The sequence below is a fragment of the Macrotis lagotis genome, chromosome X (genome assembly GCF_037893015.1).
Source record: "Macrotis lagotis isolate mMagLag1 chromosome X, bilby.v1.9.chrom.fasta, whole genome shotgun sequence".
Lineage (NCBI taxonomy): Eukaryota > Metazoa > Chordata > Mammalia > Peramelemorphia > Peramelidae > Macrotis > Macrotis lagotis.
Window position 1 is genome coordinate 7,276,771 of NC_133666.1, and position 21,758 is coordinate 7,298,528.

Here is a 21,758-nt window from a genome sequence, read left to right on the forward strand (position 1 = left end):
GGACAAGCCACTTAACCCCATTGCCTTGCAAAAAATATAAATAAAATAAAAAAAAGACAATTACAATGATGAGACATCATAACAAAACTTGTGGGATGTAGCCAAAGCAATTTATTAGCAGAAATTTGATATCTTTAAATGGTTACATGAAAAAAAGCAGAGAAAGAGGAGATCAATGAATTGGGCCTGCAAATAAAAAAACTAGAAAAAGAAAAATGAAATTTCTCAATTCAATATTAAATTGGAAATTCTGAAAATCAAAGGAGAAATTAATAAAATTGAAAATAAAAAACTACTGAACTAAAAAATAAAACTGAGTTGATCCTATTAAAAAGCAATAAAATAGATAAACCTTTGTTTAATCTGATTTTTTGAAAAAGAAGGAAGAAAACTAAGCCATCAATATCAAAGATGAATAGAGTGAACCCATCACCAATGAGGAAGAAATTAAGATAATTCAGAGCAATTTTGACCAACTGTATGTCAACATATCTGACAATACAAGTGAAAAAATATAAATATTTACAAATATATAAACTGTCTAGATTAACTGAAGAGAAAATAAACACTTAAGTAACCTCGTTTCAGAAAAAGAAATTGAACAAGCCATCAATAATATCCATAGGGAAAATTCTCCAGGGCCAGATGGATTTACAAATGAATTCTACCAAACATTTAAAGAACAAGTAATTCCAATTCTATATAAACTACTGTAAAAATAGGTGAAGAAAGAGTTCTGCCAAATTCCTTTTATGAGAGCAACACAGTACTGATACCTAAACCAGGCAGAGCCAAAATAAAGAAAGTTATAAACCAATTCCCCTAATAAATAGTGAAGCAAAATTGATAAATAAAATTTTAGCAAGTTATCACAAAGGCAATATACTATGATCAGGTAGGATAAACACCAAGTATGCAGGAATGGTTAAATATTAGAACAACAATGAGTCCAATTGATCATATGAATAACAAAATTAACAGAATTCATATGATTATCTCAATAGATACTGAAAAAGTCTTTGAAAAAATACAGCACCCATTTCTATTCAAAACACTAGAGAGGGGCAGCTAGGTGGTGCAGTGGATAGAGCACCAGCCTTGGAGCCAGGAGTTAAGTTCAAAACCAATCTCAATCATTTAATACTTACTTAGCTGTGTGACTTTGGGCAAGTCACTTAACCTCATTGCTTTGCAAAAATCAAAATCAACAACAAAATACACTAGACTAAATGGAGTTTACCTTTAAATGATTATCAGTATCTTTCTAACTAGTATTATATATAATGGAGAAAGAGCAGCTTTTCTAATAAGATTATGGGTGAAACAAGAATACTCATTATCATCACTATTATTGAACATTGTATTAGAAATTTTAGCTTTAGTAATGAGAAGAAAAATAAATGTTAGCTGTGTGGCCTTGGGCAAGCCAGTTAACCCCATTTGCCTTGCAAAAACCTAAAAGAAATAAATGGAAGGAGTTAGAGTAGGCAATGAGGAAAGAAAACTCACTCTTCAGATGACATGATGGTATATTTAAAGAACCCTAGAAAATCAACTACAAAACTACCTGAAAAAATTAACAACTTTAGCAAAGTAGCAAGATAAATAAATCCACATAAATCATCACCATTTCTATAAATGATCAACAGAACTCAACAGCAAGAGATAGAAAGAGAAATTCTACTCAAAGTAACTGTAGACAACATAAAATACTTGGGACTCTACCTCTGAAGATAAACCCAGAAACTATATGAACACAATTTACAAAACACATTTCACATAAATAAAGTGAGATTGAAATAAGTGGAAAAATATTGATCACTCGTGGGTACACCAAGGTAATATCATAAAAATGACAATCTACCTAAAATAATCAGCTTATTTAGTGCCATACCAATCAAACTTTCAAAAACCTATTTTACAGAGCAAGGAAAAAGTAAGAATAATATTCATCTGGAAAAAAAGTCAAGACTATCAAGGAAATTAATGAAAAAATATGGTAAGGCAGGTAGCCTAGGTGTACCAGATCTAAAACTAGATTATGAAGTGACAGTCATCAAAACTGTCTAGTACTGGCTAAGAAACAGAGAATGGATCAGTGGAATAGATTGGGACAAAAGAAGCAGTAGTAACTGACTGTAGTAATCCACTGTTTGATAAACCCAAAGACTAGCTTCTGGGATAAGAACTCACTATTTAACAAAAGTCAGTAAATAGTATAAGAAAAACTAGAATAGACCCACATCTCACAGCCTATACCAAGATAAGGAGGAAATGGCTATAGAATTCAATCATAATAGGTGATATCATAGGCCAATTAGGAGAACAAGAAATAATCTATATATCAGATCTATGGAGAAGGGAGAAGTTTATGATTAACAGGAAATAAAGAATATTATAAATTGTAAAATGAATGATTTATACAACATTAACAAATTTTTGCACTAAAAAACTAATGCTGCCAAAATTGAAAGGAAAACAGAAACCTCGGAAACAATTTTCAAAGCTAGAGGTTCTGATAAAGGTCTCACTCCTAAAATACATATAGAGAATTCAATCAAATGCATAAGGTTACAAAGTCCTTTCCCAAATGATAAATGGTCAAAGGATATGAACAGTTTACAAATGAAGAAATTAAAAGTATATATAGTCATATGAAAAATGCTCCAAATCATTACTGATCATAGAAATGCAAATTAAAACAACTATGAAGTTCTAAGATGATAAAAAGTGGAAAAGATAAATGTTGGAGAGGCTGTGGTAGGATTAGGACATTAATGCACTGTTGGTGGAGTTGTGAACTGATCCAAATATTCTAGAGAGCAATATGGAACTATGCCCAAAGAACAATAAAACTGATCATACCCTTTGATGCAGCAATCCCAGTACTAGGCCTATAGCCAGATGAAATCATAAAAATAGGAAAATCTCACTTATTCCAAAATATTGATGCAACTCTTTTTTTAGTGGCAAAGAATTGGAAATTGAGGGGAGGTCCATCAATTAGGAGAATGGCTGAACAAGTTATGGAACATGATTGTGTTTTTAGAAGGTTTTTATTTTTAGTTTTACAATTTTTGTTCCTATTCTTGCTTCCCTCCCCCCACCCCCCCACAGAAGGCAGTCTGTAAGTCTTTACATGGTTTCCATGGTATGCACTGATCTAAGTTGAAGGTGATGAGAGAGAAATAATATCCTTAAGGAAGAAAAATAAAGTATAAGATATAGCAAAATTACATAAAAGGTAATGTGGTTTTTTTCCCCTAAATTGTTGCACCAATGAAATGAGCAAATTCATCAAGGTTTATCATCACCCCAATGTTGCTGTTAGGGCATACAATGTTTTTCTGGTTCTACTCATCTCTCTCAGCATCAGTTCATGCAAATCATTCCATGCTTCCCTGAATTCCCATCCCTCTTGGTTTCTAATAGAACAATAATGTTCCATCACACACACAGAAATATATATATATATATATATATATGTATATATATATATATATATATATATATATATATATATATATATATATATATACCACAGTTTGATAAGCCATTCCCCAAATAAAGGACATTGCTCTCCAGAAAGGTTGGATAAGTTCCCAGCTGCACCAACAATATATTAGTGTCCCAGATTTACCACATCCCTTCCAACATTGATCATTATCCTTTCTGGTCATATTGGCCAATCCGAGAGGTGTGAGGTGATACCTCAGAGATGCTTTAATTTGCATTTTTCTAATAAGTAATGATTTAGAGCAATTTTTCATATGACTAGGGATTGCTTTGATTTCCTCAACTGTAAATTTCCTTTGCATATCCTTTGATGATATGTCAATTGGGGAATGGAATGTTTTTTTTTAATATTTGACTCAATTCTCTGTATATTTTAGAAACAAGTCTTTTGTCAGAAATGCTAGTTGTAAAAATTGTTTCTGAATTTACTTCATTTCTTTTTATCTTGGTTAAAGTGGTTTTGTCTGTGCAGAAGGTTTTTCATTTAATGTAATCAAAATTATCTAGTTTGTTTTTAATGAAACTGCTTCCCTTTCCATAGATCCGACAGGTAAACTACTCCTTGATCTTTGAGTTTGTTTATAATATTGTATGTCTAAATCCTGTATCCATTTTGATCTTATCTTGGTATAGGGTGTGAGGTGTTGGTCTAATTCAAGATTCTGCCACAATAACTTCCAATTTTCCCAACAGTTTTTATCAAAGAGAAAGTTTTTATCCCAATAGATGGACTCTGAGTTTATCAAACAGCAAATTACTATAATTGTTTCCTGCTATTGTACCTAGTCCATTCCACTGAAGCACAACTCTGTTTCCTAGCCAATACCAGACAGTTTTGATGAATGATGCTTTATAATATAAGTTTGGATCGGGTAAGGCTAAGTCACCTTCTTTTGCACTTTTTTTTCCTTTGAATCCCTGGAAATCCTTGACTTTTCATTTCTCCATATGAATTTACGTACAATTTTTTCTAACTCCTTAAAGTAAGCTTTTGGAATCTTAAGTGGTAAATATTAAACTACTAAATAAGTAGTTTAGTTTTGGTAGAATTGTCATTTTTATTATATTAGCTCAATCTATCCATGAGCAGTTGATGTTTGCCCAGTTACTTAAATCTGATTTTATTTGTGTGAGAATAGTTTTGTAATTGTTTTCAAAGTTTCTGAGTCTGTCTTGGCAGGTTGACTCCCAGGTATTTTATATTTTTTGAGGTTACTTTGAATGGGATTTCTCTTTCTAGCTCTTTCTGCTGTACCTTGCTAGTCATATATATAGAAAGGTTAAGGATTTATGAGGTTTTATTTTATAACCTGCGAGTTTACTAAAGTTGCTAATTATTTCTAGTAGCTTTTTAGATGATTTTTTGAGATTCTCTAGGTAGACCATCATGTCATCTGCAAAGAGTGAGAGTTTTGTCTCTTCCTTCCCAGTTCTAATTCCTTCAATTTCTTTTTCTTCTCTTATTGTTGCAGCTAACATTTCTAATACAATACTGATTAGTAGTGGTGATACTGGGTATCCTTGTTTCACCCCTGATCTTATTGGGAATGCCTTTAGCCTATTCAGTTGCATATAATGCTTGTTGATGGTTTCAAATAGACACTGCTTATTATTCTAAGGAACAATACATTTTATCCCTACACTCTCTAGTGTTTTTAGTAGGAATGAGTGCTGTATTTTGTCAAAAGCTATTTCATCATCTATTGATATAATCATATGATTTCTGATAGGTATGTTATTGATATGATTAATTATAGTAACAAGTTTTCCTAATATTGAACCAACCCTGCATTCCGGGGATAAATCCTACTTGATCATAATGTATTAACTTAGTGATTACTTGTTCTAGTCATTTTGATAAAATTTTAGTATCTATATTCATTAGGGAGATAGTTCTTTAATTTTCTTTCTCTGTTTTAACTTTTCCTGGTTTAGGTATCAGCACCATATTGGTGTCATAGAGTTAGGCAGAATTCCATCTTCACCCGTTTTTCCAAAGAGTTTATATAGAATTGGAGCCTATTGTTCCTTAAATGTTTGAGAGAATTCACTTGTGAATCCATCTGGCTCTGGAGATTTTTTTCTTAGGGAGTTCAGTAATGACTTGTTGAATTTCTTTTTCTGAGATAGGGTTAAGTTCTTAATTCCCTCTTAATTTGATCTGGGCAACTTATGTTTTTGTAAATATTCATCCATTTCACTTAGATTGTCAAATTTATTGACATAGAGTTGGGCAAAATAATTCTGAATTATTACTTTAATTTCCTCCTCATTGGGGATGAGTTCACCTTTTTCATTTATGATACTAGCAATTTGTTTTTTTTCTTTCTTTTTTTAAATCAAATTGATCAGAGGTTTATCAGGTTTTTTTGGGGGGGGGTTAGGTTTTTTCAAGGCAAATGGGGTTAAGTGGCTTGCCCAAGGCCACACAGCTAGGTAATTATTAAGTGTCTGAGGCCAGATTTGAACTCAGGTACTCCTGACTCCAGAGCCGGTGCTCTATTCACTGTGCCACCTAGCCACCCTGGTTAATTAGTTTCATTGGGGTTTTCTTAAAACCAACTCTTGGTTTTATTTATTAGTTCAATAGTTTTCTTGCTTTCAATTTTATTAATTTCTTCTTTAATTTATAGAATTTCTAATTTGATATTTATTTGGGGGTTCTTAATGTGCTCTTTCTCTAATTTTTTTAGTTGCATATTTAGTTCATTGATTTCTCCATTCTCTAATTTATTCATGTAAGCATTTAAATATATAACATATCCCCTTATAGCCACCCTGAGTGTATCCTATGGGTTTGGGTATGTTGTTTCATTATTGTCATTATCTAGCATGAAATAATGAATTGTTTCTATACTTTGCCTCTTTATCCACTCTTTAAAATGAGGTTGTTTAGTTTCCAATTTGTTCTGGGTCTCTATCTCCCTGGCCCAATATTGCATGTGATTTTCATTGCATTATGATCTGACAAAGATGTATTCCCTATTTTTGCCTTTCTGCAGTTGATCATTAGGTTTTTATGCCATAGTACATGATCCATTTTTTGTGTAAGTGCCATGTACTGCAGAAAAAAAGTATATTCCTTTCTATCCTCATTCAGTTTCCTCCAAAAGTCTATCATGTCTAGGTTTTCTAACAATCTATTTATCTCCTTAACTTTCTTCTTGTTAATTTTATGATTAGATGCATCTAGATCTGAGAACAGGAGGTTGAGGTCTCCCACTAGTAGAGTTTTGCTGTCTATGTCTTCCTGTAGCTTTTCCAACTTCTCCTCTAAGAATTTAGATGTGATACCATTGGGTGTATACATATTTACTATTGAAATTACTTTATTGTCTAAGGTACCTTTTAGGATGATATAGTTTTCTTCCTTATTTCTTTTAAGGACATTTATTTTTGCAGCTGCTTTGTCTGATATAAGGATTGCTACTCCTGCTTTTTTTCACTTCAGCTGAAGCAAAATATATTTTGCTCCAATCTTTTACCTTTATTCTATATGTATCTTTCTGCTTCAAATGAATGTCTTGTAAGCAGCATATTGTAGAATTCTGGTTTTTTAATCCACTATGCTATTTGCTTACATTTTAAGGAAGAGTTCATCCCATTCACATTCAAAGTTATATTTACTATCTCTTCATTGCCCTCCATGATATCTTCCCTCTGTTTGTGTTTTCCCCCTTTTTTCCCTTTATCCATATAAGCCACCTTCAGTGTGTTTGCCCTCTTATATCAACCCCCTCTCTTTCTTCCCTTCCCCAACCCCCCCTTTTCACTTTTTAAAACTTGAAAGTTAAGATAAGTTTCTTAAGTTAACTGAGTGTGTATAAGTTAACTTGAAGTGAATTCTGATGAGAGGAAGATATAGGTGGTTGTCAGCCCCTCCCTTCTTCCCCTCTATTACAATAGGTCCTTTGTACCTTTTAACATAATGAGTTTTACCTCATTCAATCTCCTCCATCTTCCTGTCTCCCTACTGTCCCACTTTTTTTTTAAAGAGATATTGTTTTTAAATCATGCTATCTGAGTCACAGAAAATTTGTGAATGTCCATCAATTCTGGCTAAATATATTCTCTCTAATGGAGTTACAATTCTTGAAAGTTATTAGAGTCTTTCTCCCACATAGGGATTTAGCCACTTTCATCTTATTGGATAGGTCTCACAGATAAGTCATGAGTGAACATTATTTCTGGCTAAGTATATTCTCTCTAATAGAGTTACAATTCTCAAAAGTTATGCAAATCTTTCTCCCAAGTGGGGATATAGCCAGTTTCAGCTTATTAGATAGCAGTTTTTTCTTTACCCCACCTTTTAACCTTTTCATGTGTCTCTTGAGCCTCCTGTTTGATGTCCAGATTTTCTATTTCACTCTGGCCTTTTGATCAGGAAATGTTGAAAGTCTCCCAGTTCATTAAATGTCCATCTTTTTCCCTGGAAGAGAAAGCTCAGTTTTGCTAGATAGGGGATTCTTGGCTGCATTCCAAATTCCCTTGCTCTTCAGAATATCTCATTCCAGGCCCTTTGATCCCTTAATGTTGATGCAGCCAGGTCTTGCATAATCCTTACTGTGGTTCCTTGGTATCTAAATTATTTCTTTCTGACTGCTTGCAGGATTTTCTCTTTTATATTTCTGGAATTTGACTGCAACATTCCTTGGTGTTTTTGTTTTAGGATCTCTTTCCAGAGGTGATTGATGTATTCTTTCAATAACTATTTTGCCCTCTAGTTCCATGATATGAGGACAATTTTCCATCACTAAATCCTGTAATATTAAGTCCAGGCTTTTTTTCTCTTCAATGTTTTTAGGAAGGCCTATAATTCTCAGGTTGTCCCTTCTTGATCTATTCTCAACGTCAGTGGTTTTGCTGATGAAGTATTTTAAATTTTCTTCTATTTTTTCATTATCCATGGGAGACTTGTTATGGACAATGGTATCCACATTCAGAGAAACAAAAACAAAACAAAATGAAGGAAAACCTACAGAATCTGAATGAACATGACATTCACATTATAAAAATTGCTACATTGTTGGCTGTCATGGCGGGGAGGAGAGGGACAGTTAGGTGTTAAAAAATGTTCAACTCATAAGCTTATAACTGGGTAAATGTGGAAAGCAACTACCATTATTTGTAATTATATGTATGTACACACACACACACACACACACACACATACATATATAAACACACACACATATATATATATATATATGAGAGGAAAAAAATTGTCTTGAATCAATATATTGCTGAGAAGAGCTAAGTCTGCTACAAGTGATCATTACACTATATTCCTGTTCCTGCATACAGTGTTCTCCTGGTTCTATTTATTTCACTCACAATTAGTTCATGTAAAGTCTTTTAAGGCTTTTCTGAAATCTACTTGTTCATCATTTCTAATAGAATAATAATATTTTATTGCATTCATTTGCCACAGCTTCTTCAGTCATTCCCTAATTCATGGGCATCTCCTTAATTTCCAGTTCTTTACCACCACAAAAATAACTGCTATGAGTATTTTTATACATGTAGGTCTTTTCCTCTTTTTTTATGATCTCTTTGAAATACAGATCTAGTAGTAGTATTGTGGGATCAAAGATTATGCACAATTTTATAGCCCTTCAAATGAAATTCCAAATTGCTCTCCAAAATAGTCAGCTCAGTTAACAACTCCTTCAATAGCGCAACTCTTCAAACTAATCGTTTTCTCACATTCCCTTCAACATCGATCTTTTTCTCTCAAATTTGCCAGTATGATAGGCGTGAGGTAGTACCTCAGAGTTGTTTTAATTTGCATTTCTCTAATCAATAATGATTTAGAGCATTTTCCCCTATGATATAGATGGCTTTAATTTCTTTATCTGAAAACTTCCTGTTCCTTTGACCATTTATTAATTGAGGAATCACTTTTAGGAAAATATACCTTTGAGGAAGGAAAATATAAAAAGAGAGAAGGAGAGGAGAAGAAACAAAAAAAGATGGAATGAAGGAAATAACACAGTAATCAAAACTAAATATGAATGAGAAGAATTAACCCATAAAACAGAGGCAGATAGCAGGATAGAAACCAGAATCCAACAAAAATATGTTGTTTACAAGAGACCCACTTGAAACAGAAAAACACACACACAGTTAAAATAAAAAACTGGAACAGAATCTAATGTACTTCAGCTAAACTAAAAAAAAATCAGGATTAGAAATCATAATCCAAATAAAGCAAAAGCAAAAGCAGACCTAAATAAAGGGGATAATCATAGAAACTACATTTTGCTAAAATGTACCATAGACAATAAAGCAAAATCAGAAGTTTTTACAATAAGTTTTTTTTTTGTTGTTGTTTTTGTAAGGCAATGGGGTTAAGTGACTTGCCAAGGTCACACATTTGTCTGAGGTCGGATTTGAACTCAGGTCCTTCTGACACCAGGGCCAGTGCTCTATCCACTGTGCCACCTAGCTGCCCAACAATAAGTTTCTTTTATAAAGACCTCATTTTCAAATATATACTGAGTATAGAAGTGAATTAAATTTATAAAAATAAGATCCATTCCCCAATTGACAAATGGTCAAATGATATAAACAGGTAGTTTCAGAAGAAGAAATCAAAGGTCTCTAGAGATATATTTTCATTTTATGGATGAGGAAACTGAGATTTGGGGTAATGAAATGGTTCACTAATTGTCACACAAATAGTATGTGTCTGAGATAAGATTTGAACCCAGCATTCTATCTACCATCCCATTTTGTTCATTGTGTTTTCTATCCCTTTTAGTTAATTAGGTGACTAGAAAATGTGATCTGCTATAGAATACTGCTTGTGAAGCATAGCTATACCTTTCATTTATCTCAAGGATTCCTTTTAATGGAAGCATGTCATTCTTATAATGACTTTACAGAGTTGAGAAAATCTGATAATCAATCATCAATGATGTTCCATCAATGACCTCTCCTTGGTAATAATACCATCTGTGATCCCCCCTCATAATTAATTTGGTATCAATTATTCTATCAGTAAACATTAATCATGTAACTGTGTGACAGTTACTGTACTAGTACTGGAGAACAGAAAGATGAAACTATGATTGACCTCAATGAATTTATATTCTACCATTTCAATACACATATAAATAAATAAGTAAATACAAAATAAATACAAGGTCAGAGATACTTTGAAGGGACAAAAAGATTTTCTTAAATGTGATCTCCTTTTCCTCATTTCATAGTCTAGCTACTGAGAGGGTCTTGAGGAAAGATTTCACTGCCACTGATGTTATTAATAATTTGTTATGGAAATATCAACTTTATTCTCCTACCTGTCCTCTTCTCTTCACTCTACTGTAAGCCTTTCATCACATCTCACTGATGATGGCAAATCACCTCCACATTAGCCTCCAAACTCTCAGTCAACCCTCCACATAGTCATTAATGTGATTTCTTTACAGCTCAGGTCTGCCCATGGCATTCCTTTACTCAATAAGCCCTAGTGGTTCCTTATTAACTTTAGGTTAGAGAATCCTAATATCTTGGAGATCATAGATCTCTTTGGAAGTCAAGGTTAGGTCATATAGCCCTTCTCAGAATAATGGCTTATTGTTCTTATTTAACTAATAATAGGAGGAAATGCTCATTTTCAGGTGAAGATTGGTGGAAATACCTTCCAAATTAATTTCCAAGTTCATGGCCTCCTAGTCCACAGATTCCCTGGCCTCCAGGTTAAGTTTCCCTGCTCAAGTTTTCAACTTGAATTGCCTACTTGACACAGTATTTAAAGGCCTTCACACCCTAGTTCTCAGCAACACTCAAAGAATGACTATCAACCATTCAACAGAATCAGCTTTGCTTCGCATCACATCTTTTGTCTATGTCATCAAGAAGCTGTGCCTTGTGACTAAAATGTGGCCCCTCCTCATCTTCAGCTCTGTAGAATCACTGCCTGTTTTGTAAAATTATTTTCAGCTCCAACATTCTATGTTCTCTGTCCTCAAGTGTCTAAAATTCCACATTCCAAAGTCCTCCTGTGGGACTTTGGGCAAATCACTTCTTCTCTTTGGGGTTCTGTTATCCCCTTTGTAAAATGAAGAAGTTTGACTAGAGGGCATCAGAAGTTCCTTCCAGTTCTATCATTGCTTGATCCCTTCCAGCTTAAAAACTCTTTGTCTTAAAGTCACTCTCAGTTCTGATATTTTGTTCCTCTCAGACAATGTCTCATGAATCGTTGGGGTTGTCCGTTGCTCCAGGTATCTATATACTGCAATTTGAACATCAGTTGTTCCTAAATGAACAGACTCAACATGAATACATAGTTACTTTGTCCCACAGCAAAACAGTGAAGGAATGGCCCAGCCTGCCCTCCACATGTGTTGACCCAAACTGCCCCATGCTCTCCTGTGACTTCTCCTACCCTTCAAGACTATGCTGGTGACCTGACTTCCTGTGGCTAAGTGTGTTAAGGCTTACAGAGTTCTTTCCTTCTAATATCCCTGAAAAGACAAGTACAACATCCCCAACTTCCAAGTTAGAAAATAGAGACAGAGTGAGATGAAGTTCCAAGTGACACATTCTACATGTGAATTAAAACCCATGCCTCCAAAGTCCATAGCTGGTGATGTATCTTTCTCATACATCACCATGCTGCCACATAAAAACCATGGAAATGTGAACTTATTGTTATAATTAAGACTAAGACTTTTCTCTCCATATTGGTGGTATGACCCTAGGCAAGTCACCTAACCTTTTGAGAGTGCTCCATAAAACTCTCAAAGACTTTCTATTTCTGAAAAGTTGATAAGTGAACTGGTAGAGGATGTTTCCTTGACAAAGATCCCTATATCAGTGTCATCAGGAACAGGTTTCTTACTGGTTAGAGCCTGAGACTAAGAAACATATGAACCAATCCCACAGGCTGTACCCTACTCCCTCACCCATGGTGCTGGATCAGAATCAGGAGCCTTTGGTGGTTACAAGAGGGAATTAGCACATGTAGAGAATGCCAAGCCATCTCTCCCCACAGCCAGAGACACAGCATGGGGTATTATTTCCTCCTGCCAATGAGCATCCAGTAGCATCAATGTACATGAAGATTCTAAAAGGAGAATATTTTCCATCTCTGGCTAAACTGTAGTTGGCAACCAGTGAGGTGGCACCAGCTGGCCAATGGACTATGCCTTGGAGGGTTCCTTGTTTCAGGACCTGGTGGTGGGCCACATGCTCCCAGCTTCTGCCAGAGGAATAAAAAGAAAACATTGAAAGGTATGTAGCTCAGTAATTCATATGACCCATTTCCCATGGGCAGTTATAGAATCTTCCTCCACAGAGTCTGATGAATAATCATAACAAATCTCATCAAGGTTAAGTTTTAAGGCTTATTAACTACTTTGTTCTTAGCAGTTGTGGGAGGCAGGGAGCTCAAGTTGTTAGAATGGAAGAACATTGAATTAGGAATTTGAAGGATTGGGTTTTAACTCCCAGCTCTCCTGGAGAATGAAAATCATGGTGAAATGGAATGAATATTGAACTTGGGAGTCAGTACCTGTATTCCAACCCATATTCATTCACTTAGGACTTGTGTGACCTTGGGAAAGTCACTTAGCCACCTTTAACCTCAGTTTCCTCTTTTTGTGAAATGAGGGATTAGAACTAGAAAGCCTCTGAGGTACCTTCCAGTTTTAACTATCCTACAGTATTATGGCCTAGAAATCATAAATCAAGACTGGACCTTGTATCCTCAAAGGGGACCTGGGGTACCAAGGGGTTAATGGGAAGAGATTATTTGGAGCTCCTTGGCCAGAAGGAAGCAGATGAGACAAAGCCATGTTTCTGGCTTGTGTGAAATGCAGACACCAGACCCAGGGTGTGGACACCAAATACCGTTGGTGGCACCATGCCCAGAGTCACCTCTTTCCCATTTGAAAGAATGTACCTTCAAATGTACCAGGCCTTCAGTCCTCCTTCACTGCATTCCCTTTTATGGGATCCGAGCCATGAGCCCACACAGGCCGAGGCTCTTTGCCACTGGACTCTCTGCTCCCCAGGGGGTAGTGAAGATGGCTTTGGGGTGAACAGGACTGATGTTGTCATGGTAATCCTCCACTTTTTTCACAACCCCAGGCAGACCACAAGATTCTTTCATGGCAAGCACTGACTGGGACTTGCTCCAATGACTTTCTCAAAGTGTTTTATTCATTATGGAAGGATACTGCCTGCTGCCTGAGGGGTCAAGGAGGAAGTGAGAACATCAATGTGAAGGGACAGTAAGGGAATGGTATAGCAGAAGAGTCTGCACCACACAAAAATCAACCTAGTTCTTTCTTTCCATTTAGACCCATCTTTGTAGACTACTCTAATCCCCTCACTTAACAAATGAGCAGAGACCCAGAAAGGAGCAAGTAGCCATTCTTCTGAAGTGTGTCAAAGAATACAAAGATAGTTGGTATCAAAGATGGGATTCAAGCCTAGTTCCTTCAAAACCATAACCATTAATAAGAAGGCCCTTGCTCATAACCACTCTCTGAGACCCAAGCACAGGAGCACACAACCATTTGTTTTGCTTTTTTTTTTTTTTTTTTTTTTGCAAAACAATGAAATTAAGCAATTTGCCAAGATCGCACTGCTTAGTAAGTATTAAGTGTCTGAGGCCAGATTTTAACTCAAGTCCTTCTTACTCCAGGGTTGATGCACTGCACCACCTGGCTGCCCCAATACCACCTTTCTTAACAAGAACCAAGGCACATATATGGGTGTATCATTTCCTTTGTTCAGGCATGTTATCAATGGTTCATTATTATAAATATTTAGTTCAGAGTGATTAAAATAACTTTTATAGATACATCTTTGCAAAGATGGCCCTCCTCTCTTATAGACAAGGCTCCGAATCATGGCAATGCTGGTCCATTATATGCAGTTTGAAAGGCTTGGTCCTTCCCTTTTGTGCCAATCATTGGCTAGGGTCACAATCTAATTGAAACATTCACCCTCATATGTCTTCCCCTCCCTGCTCATTATACTAATGAGCACAGGGAAGTGAACAGTCACATCCTTGAGCAGGTGCAAAGGACAATAACATAGACCCTCATTCAACCTCTGCCTTTTGTTTAACTTTGTCTTTCCAGTAAACAGGCTTCCAGACTTTTGTACTGTATTATCCTCACTGACATCTGTGAGATTCTGGCAATACCCTCTCTCATTCTTGTGGAAACAAAACACTTGATTCTTTCCTACAATTCCCCCCCCTTTTAAAATCAGTTTTGTTTTCCACACTTTCCCAATAGTTCCTTCTTTAAATCATAATCCTTGTCATTGACATGATTGACTTTTTCTATCAAGATTTTTACTTTCTAATTATTAAAGCCATGGCTTCTTCCTATTTTTCCAGGTTTGAATGGGAGCACATACCAACTTTCTACAAAAGAATCAGATGTTTTCCTGGTTATTTCCTTTGCTACTTGCCTATTGTCATCTCTTTCTTTTAGGCAGCAACTTGATAGATTCAATTTATCACAAACTCCTTCTTCCAATCGACAGACAGTCTAATACGAATCTTGTCTCTCTTATTTGCATAGCTTAGTCAGTCAGCAAGTTCAAGGCCCTAGCTGTCTAATTGCTAGTTGTTTCCACTACAGCTTAGAATCTAATCAGTACGTAAATTGGGGTTCCATAGCCCTAATTCCCATCCTGTGCCCAGATAGCAGGCCCATAAGTCTGGATTCACTAACCCTTGGGCATATGGGTGCAATGCAGTGGTAATCACAATTTTCTTTCCCTTAATGCATCCTGACAAGGGATCTAGGTGCCATAATTACATCCCACATGAGTCTTAGCCCACCTATCTCTGCAAAGCATACAGTCCAGAGTATGTGTTCCCTGTTTCCGGACGTAAGTTCACAGACATTTGCTATTCCCCAAGAAAATGTCCTATCCATCGGTATAATGGTATACCAATTGGTATAAACCATAGTCATCCTTAACTGACTCAGTCAAATGCAACTGGTGTTTCTCTCCTCTGGACCAGAATCCTCTGCCATGATACATCTCTGACTGGGAGCTGAGAATCCAGACCAGAATCAGGGGGACTGGCACCCTCAAGTCCAACAGTTGCCACACTAAAAGCTGACTTTGGAGCAGGAATTGGGGTTGTATACGCAACAGTCACTAAGGACTAGTATAAAGGAAGGGCAGGTTAAATATAGTGACGTACTTCAGCAAATCTTCCCATCACTACCTAGTACTCCATTTTCTGAATTGAAGATTAGACTCTTCCTTGATAGGAAATACAGACTCATGTAGGATATAACCATACCACACAATCCTGACCTCCTTTTCTCTTAATGGAGTACATCTTTACCCCACCTCCCCTCTGTTCTAGCAAAGCCTTCATCCCTTGGTTCGTACATGTATCTATAAGGATAGGGGTAAAAGTAGGGGCAACAAACTTACAGCATCAAGGGGAAGATACAGGTATCAAAAGTGACATATCCCCTGACTAAACAAGTAGTGCACATAGGCACAAGATGGAAAAGATGAACTCGTTCAATGTCTCTCTGTCTCTCTTCTATTCTCCCCTGGAAAGATGCAATGTCCTTCAGCATCTTCTGAATCTGTTCCAAGAAGTCCTCTCCAGCTCAGATGACTTGTTAAAACCTTCTCTTCTGGTAAAAACTTCTTTTTTTAAATTTATTTATTTATTTTGAGTTTTACAATTTTCCCCCTGATCTGGCTTCCCTTCCCCGACCCCCATAGAAGGCAGTTTGATAGTCTTTACTTTGTTTCCATGCTGTACATTGATCTAAGTTGAATGTGATGAAAGAGAAATCATATCCTTAAGGAAGAAAAATAAAATATAAGAGATAGCCAAATTATATAATGAGATAACTTTTTTTCCCTAAATTGAAGGTAATAGTCTTTGGTCTTTGTTCAAGCTCTACGATTCTTTCTCTGGATACAGATGCTATTCTCCCTCACAGATACCCCCAAATTTTGTCTGATTCTTGTACTGATGGAATGAGCAAGTCCATCAAGGTTGATCATCACCCCCATGTTGCTGTTAGAGTGTACAAAGTTCTTCTGATTCTGCTCATCTCGCTCAGCATCAGTTCATGCAAATCCTTCCAGGCTTCCCTGAAATCCCATCCCTCCTGATTTCTAATAGCACAATAGTGTTCCATCACATACATAAACCACCATTTATTAAGCCATTCTCCAATTGATGGACATCCCCTCAATTTCCAATTCTTTGCCACCACAAACAGAGCTGCTATGAAGATTTTTGTACAAGTGATGTTTTTATCCTTTTTCATCATCTCTTCAGGGTATCGACCCAATAGTGGTACAGCTGGATCAAAGGGTATGCACATTTTTGTTGCCCTTTGGTCATAATTCCAAATTGCTCTGCAGAAAGGTTGGATGAGTTCACAGTTCCACCAACAATGTATTAGTGTCCCAGATTTTCTACATCCTTTCCAACATTGATCATTGTCATAAAGAAACTTCTTAACAAAATATTTTACTCAGACCAAAACACATTTTCATCGTAAGATAATAAAATTATAGAGCCTATTACATCTTACATTTTGCCTTACTCACTGTCATGTTGCCATACATGTCACTCTAACACAATAAACTTCCATAATTGTTTCATTATATGAGTGAATCCACTTAAAATTGCCAACTTAACTTGAATTTGTAACATATACATTTTACAATCATCTTAGTACAGCATCCAGAAAGTGACTTACAAATAAACAGTCTTAACCTTTTGCTCTCATCAATAATGACCCAAACATCCTTAGTCAAAATGAACTTTTTTTACCCAAATATTTTCAAATATACCATAGGTTTTTTTCCTGATTTATTTAGATGACTCACATTCCTTCCTTTAAACTAGACCTTGAAACTGTAATTACACTGGATATCTTTACATCCTAAAATCGTCCCATTCTTCTAACCTAAATATCCCCTCTAACATAAAAATTAAGAGATCTTAATCTTTATCTAAACATCCTAGCTGACAGCAGGTGCCAGAGTCACACAGTTAACCTATCTGGCTATTTCATCCAATTGCCCTAAAATTTCCTTACTAGAGCTTACTAGAAAGATCCAGAATATCAAAAGAAAATTCCTTTATAGAAATAAGTTTTGAATATCAGTGTCCAGGCAGAGGCCATGTGAGTAGTTAAATGTCTTAAGTCAAATTGAACCTACCAGGTAAGACATTTTCCAAATGTCACATTTAGGAAATCAAGTCAGAAATGGTCCAACCTCAGACCACACTAAAAAGCCATCCCTTCAAATGCTTATCCCTGTCACATGAGGTTTTCAGCCTATTTGACCTTCCTGGCTCCAGGAACACATTGATCCATCAACACTTTCTTTTGCTGACCAATCCTGATATCAGACATAGAAGACAAAATCAATTAAAAGTCCCATGATCTAAAATAGTAATTTTTACCTAATTAGGACTTCAAGTCATTCCAATTCACTAAATTCCAATTATAGTCTTCATAGAGTCCCAATTAATGAGTCCCCTACCCAAAGCTCTGAGTGTCCTGCCTAAGTCCTTGCTAAAGCCAGGAATTCTAACAATGACTGGCTGTATATAACTCATCTCCTACCTTTTGCTCTAGGCCTCTGATCTTCAGACCCACATCCCTTTGTCTGAAATCATATCTGTTCTATCCCTACATTAAGATAGTATGTCAGATGCCTCTTGGCTAGAGACCTCTCCTAGCCTGTTGTATTTTACAACAAATAAACATTTCCACAGACATTTGCTATTCCCCAAGAAAATGTCCTATCCCTTGGTACAATGGTATGCCAATTGGTATAAACCATAGTCACCCTTAACTGATTCAGTCAAATGACACTGTTGTTTCTCTCCTCTGGACCAGAATCCTGTGCCATGGTGCACCTGACTGGGAACTAGGAGATTGCCTATCATCTCTTAAATTTTCATATAACACTTAACTAGAAGTTGTCACAGAAAAAAAATATCAAATTATCTTTCTTGTTTTTATCTTTTTCATATTACATAGATGCTTTTACTTCAAAGCAAACAATCACTTATGAACCACAATAATCAAATCAAACAACCACAAACCAATTTACATATATAACTGAAAAATTTCTATACATTACACCTGTTTAACTACTATCCATGCTTAAAATACAAATCATTACTTTTAGAATTCTTTCAAACTAGACGACTTTAACTTTCAACATCCGTTAATTCCAATGTAACAAAACAGCAGTAAGAATACCACACGAATTACTAGATTTTACAAAATAATCTTTCCAATATTACATTATACATGAACCTACAGATCTATACCAAGTTTAATTCATAGTCTAAAAATTTCAGGAATCCCAGAAGGGACATCATGTTTGATGCTTCCCTTATTAGCCCTTCAAAGCAATCAAGTGTTAATTCCAGGCTTTAACAATGCAACAAATAACCAAATAATTGTAAGTATAATCTATCTGCAGTCATAAAAGTATATCACATAACTGATAAACACATCTTATTCATCAAGAGGTTGACTTACAGGGGGCCACACAATTGTTGTTTGACTTCAGAGCCCCACCCACATTAGCAGCCTGCATTTACCATTAGGGAAGAAGTCCACAATCTTGACTTCTTTAATATTAAACATACAATTATTAACTTACATTGGACATAAGATTCTTATGCTAACACCTTCTTTCCTTAGCACAAAATTCAATCTCTTTCATATGATACATTTAAAACCCCAATTTAATTCTTAGTTTATGCCATGGTAAATCTGATGGCAAAGGCCTAAAACATTAGGTGAAACCTCAGTTAATTTAATTTATCAACAACCCAATTTTAAACTTCTAAAAGTTTAATTTGATAAAAGCTTTAGACTACCTTGAAAAGAGAATCCAGACATAACAAATCACTCCATCTAATACAGATTCCAAAACTCCATCAAATACAGTTATTATCATTATTAAGTTCAACATTAAACCAAATTAGAAAATTTTAATAAGCCCACTGCATAAATGCCTTTTACAAAACTCTTTCCTCTCCTGTATTTTCTTTTTCCCAAAAGAAATCAGCAAATGTTCCTGATAACGTAATTATTTTATTTCCTTCTTCCTTCTTAGTGACACATATAGATTCCAAATTTGCTTCATATCCCATAAATCTCAGATGCTACAAAACTTCCAAATGCCACTTTCCTTGAACTCAAAGTTATTTCAATAAAGCTTATTAAAAGTTCCAAGATTTAACTTATATAGGCATACTCTAGATAACACCAATTTAACAATCTAGGTTGCTTAATTACCCACATTCTGTACAAAGTTTTGTCAGAATTTAACAAGATAAATATCTCTTTTAAAATCCTCAGAGTAATCCCACCAAATGGAGTAAAGGTCAAGAGTACAGCACTTTAGGCCACGGTGGTCAGAGCAGAGGGATCCATTAAACATGATTTCCTTCGAATGAGCTTATCTTCCAACCCCCGGTTCTTATATTTTCTTTCTTTCTCTACCACACATTCCACCTGATCTTACTTTCCCCCTTAAGTCTAAGGTCTTGAAGCCTACCCCCCCTTACTGGCTGGCACTCCTCAGCTGAACTCAGTTTAGCATAAAAGTCTCAAGATGGGGAGGGTGGAATCAAATCACCAAGGGCACAGCCCTCCCTCTCAACCCAGGGAGAAGGCATGGGGCACTCCCCAGACAGTCTTGAGAATAAGAACTTTTGCCTCCCATAATTCCTGAATCTTAATCATTTCCTTTAGAATTCTTTCTCTTCTCAACTCTCCGCACACCACAACTTTTGATTTTTTAAGAGCTCACCCCCACCTTCAATCTCCAGCTCCACACACCAGTGCTTAGCCAGCTCAGAGAGGGAGGGGCTGAGTTCCACGAAGAAGGTGCTATAGGTCTACTGCCTCCCCTTAACTTCCACAATTCTTCCACTCACCCCCTTGCTCCCCCCACAGTTGCAAACTTGAGCTGGTCCCAGACCTAAGATAAACCCCAAGGCGAGGACTAAGCCAGACAACTTAGAACACAGATAGTGACAAAGACAGAAAATATGACTGAAACACACCCACGGGAACACACACACACCCACACACCCTTCATACCGGATCCAATCAGCTTCCTTCCTTCTGGCTTCTTTCCAGCTTCTGGTCTCAAGGTTCCCTGGCCTCCCAAGTTTGCCAGCAGCTTCCCCCAAGGTGGGCTTTTAGTTTTGGGGAAATTCCTGGAGGAGGAACCCCAATTCCTCCTTCCCCATTTTGGGTCCTCTTTTCCCTCAGATCCTCGAGTCTCTCCTTCGGGATAACTCTCGCACCTGGTGGACTTCTTAGCCAGCCAGGACAGTTCTGGCCACCACCTCACCATCCTGGGGATCACCTCTTACTGCAGTCCCCCCCCCCAGACACTTTAATCCCTCAACCCTGAGTCCGTCAGTCTTCCCAGAAATCCCTGAGATATTTCTCTACAGAGAACGCCAAGAAATGTGCTTGAAGTCAAGTGCATGCTATTTTCTTGAGTTCTTCCAGGAGAATATCAAAAGATTTCCATTATTGTATCCCCAAAGAGCCTCCAAATTGTTATCAATGACTCATCATCATAAATATTTAGTCTAGAATGATTAAAACAGCTTTTATTTATATCTTTGCAAATATAGACCTCCTCTATTAAGGCCAGAAGACCCTGAATCACGGCAATGCTGGTCTTTCTATGCAGTTTGAAAGGCTTGTTCCTCCCCCTTTGTGCCAATCATTCTCCAGGTCACAATCTAATTGAGGCATTCATCCTCTTACATTGCCCCCTCTGCTTATATGAGCACAGGGAAGTGAACAGTAATGTCCTTGAACAGGTGCAAAGGACAATAACACAGACCCTCATTCAACCCTTGCCCAGTTCTTTAATCACCTTTCCTTTTGTCTAACTCTTGCCATCCTGTAAACAGGCTGCCATCTTTTGGTTTCCACGAAGACCAAGCATCCTGCCTCTTGTACTGTATTATCCTCATAGACATCTGTGAGATTCTGGTAATACCCTCTCTCATCCTCGTGGAAACAAAACACTAGATTCTTTCCCACAAGGCACAACCTTCACACATGGACAAATCCCCATCACAGTTCTTATACATCAGGCAAGCAGGCAGATAGAAGTGATCCCTCTACTCAGAATGCCCAAGCAAGTATCTGGGTATATCTCCTTCCTGTGTTCAGATAATAAGATACTAAAAAGCACATCTCCTCCTGTGGCTTTGA

General features: G+C 36.5%; 1 protein-coding gene across 1 annotated transcript in view; it reads right to left on the reverse strand.

Moving 5' to 3' along the window:
• LOC141498591 (uncharacterized) overlaps positions 1 to 20,877 on the reverse strand; it is a 36,180-nt gene extending 15,303 nt beyond the window's left edge. Inside the window, exons 1-3 of the mRNA XM_074201796.1 lie at positions 20,619 to 20,877; positions 15,848 to 15,900; positions 15,542 to 15,661 (exon numbers count right to left, since the gene is read on the reverse strand). Of these exons, the coding sequence (XP_074057897.1) occupies positions 15,542 to 15,661; positions 15,848 to 15,900; positions 20,619 to 20,877 (432 nt within the window). The remainder of the gene's footprint in view (positions 1 to 15,541; positions 15,662 to 15,847; positions 15,901 to 20,618) is intronic.
• Between the last annotated feature and the right edge of the window lie 881 nt (positions 20,878 to 21,758).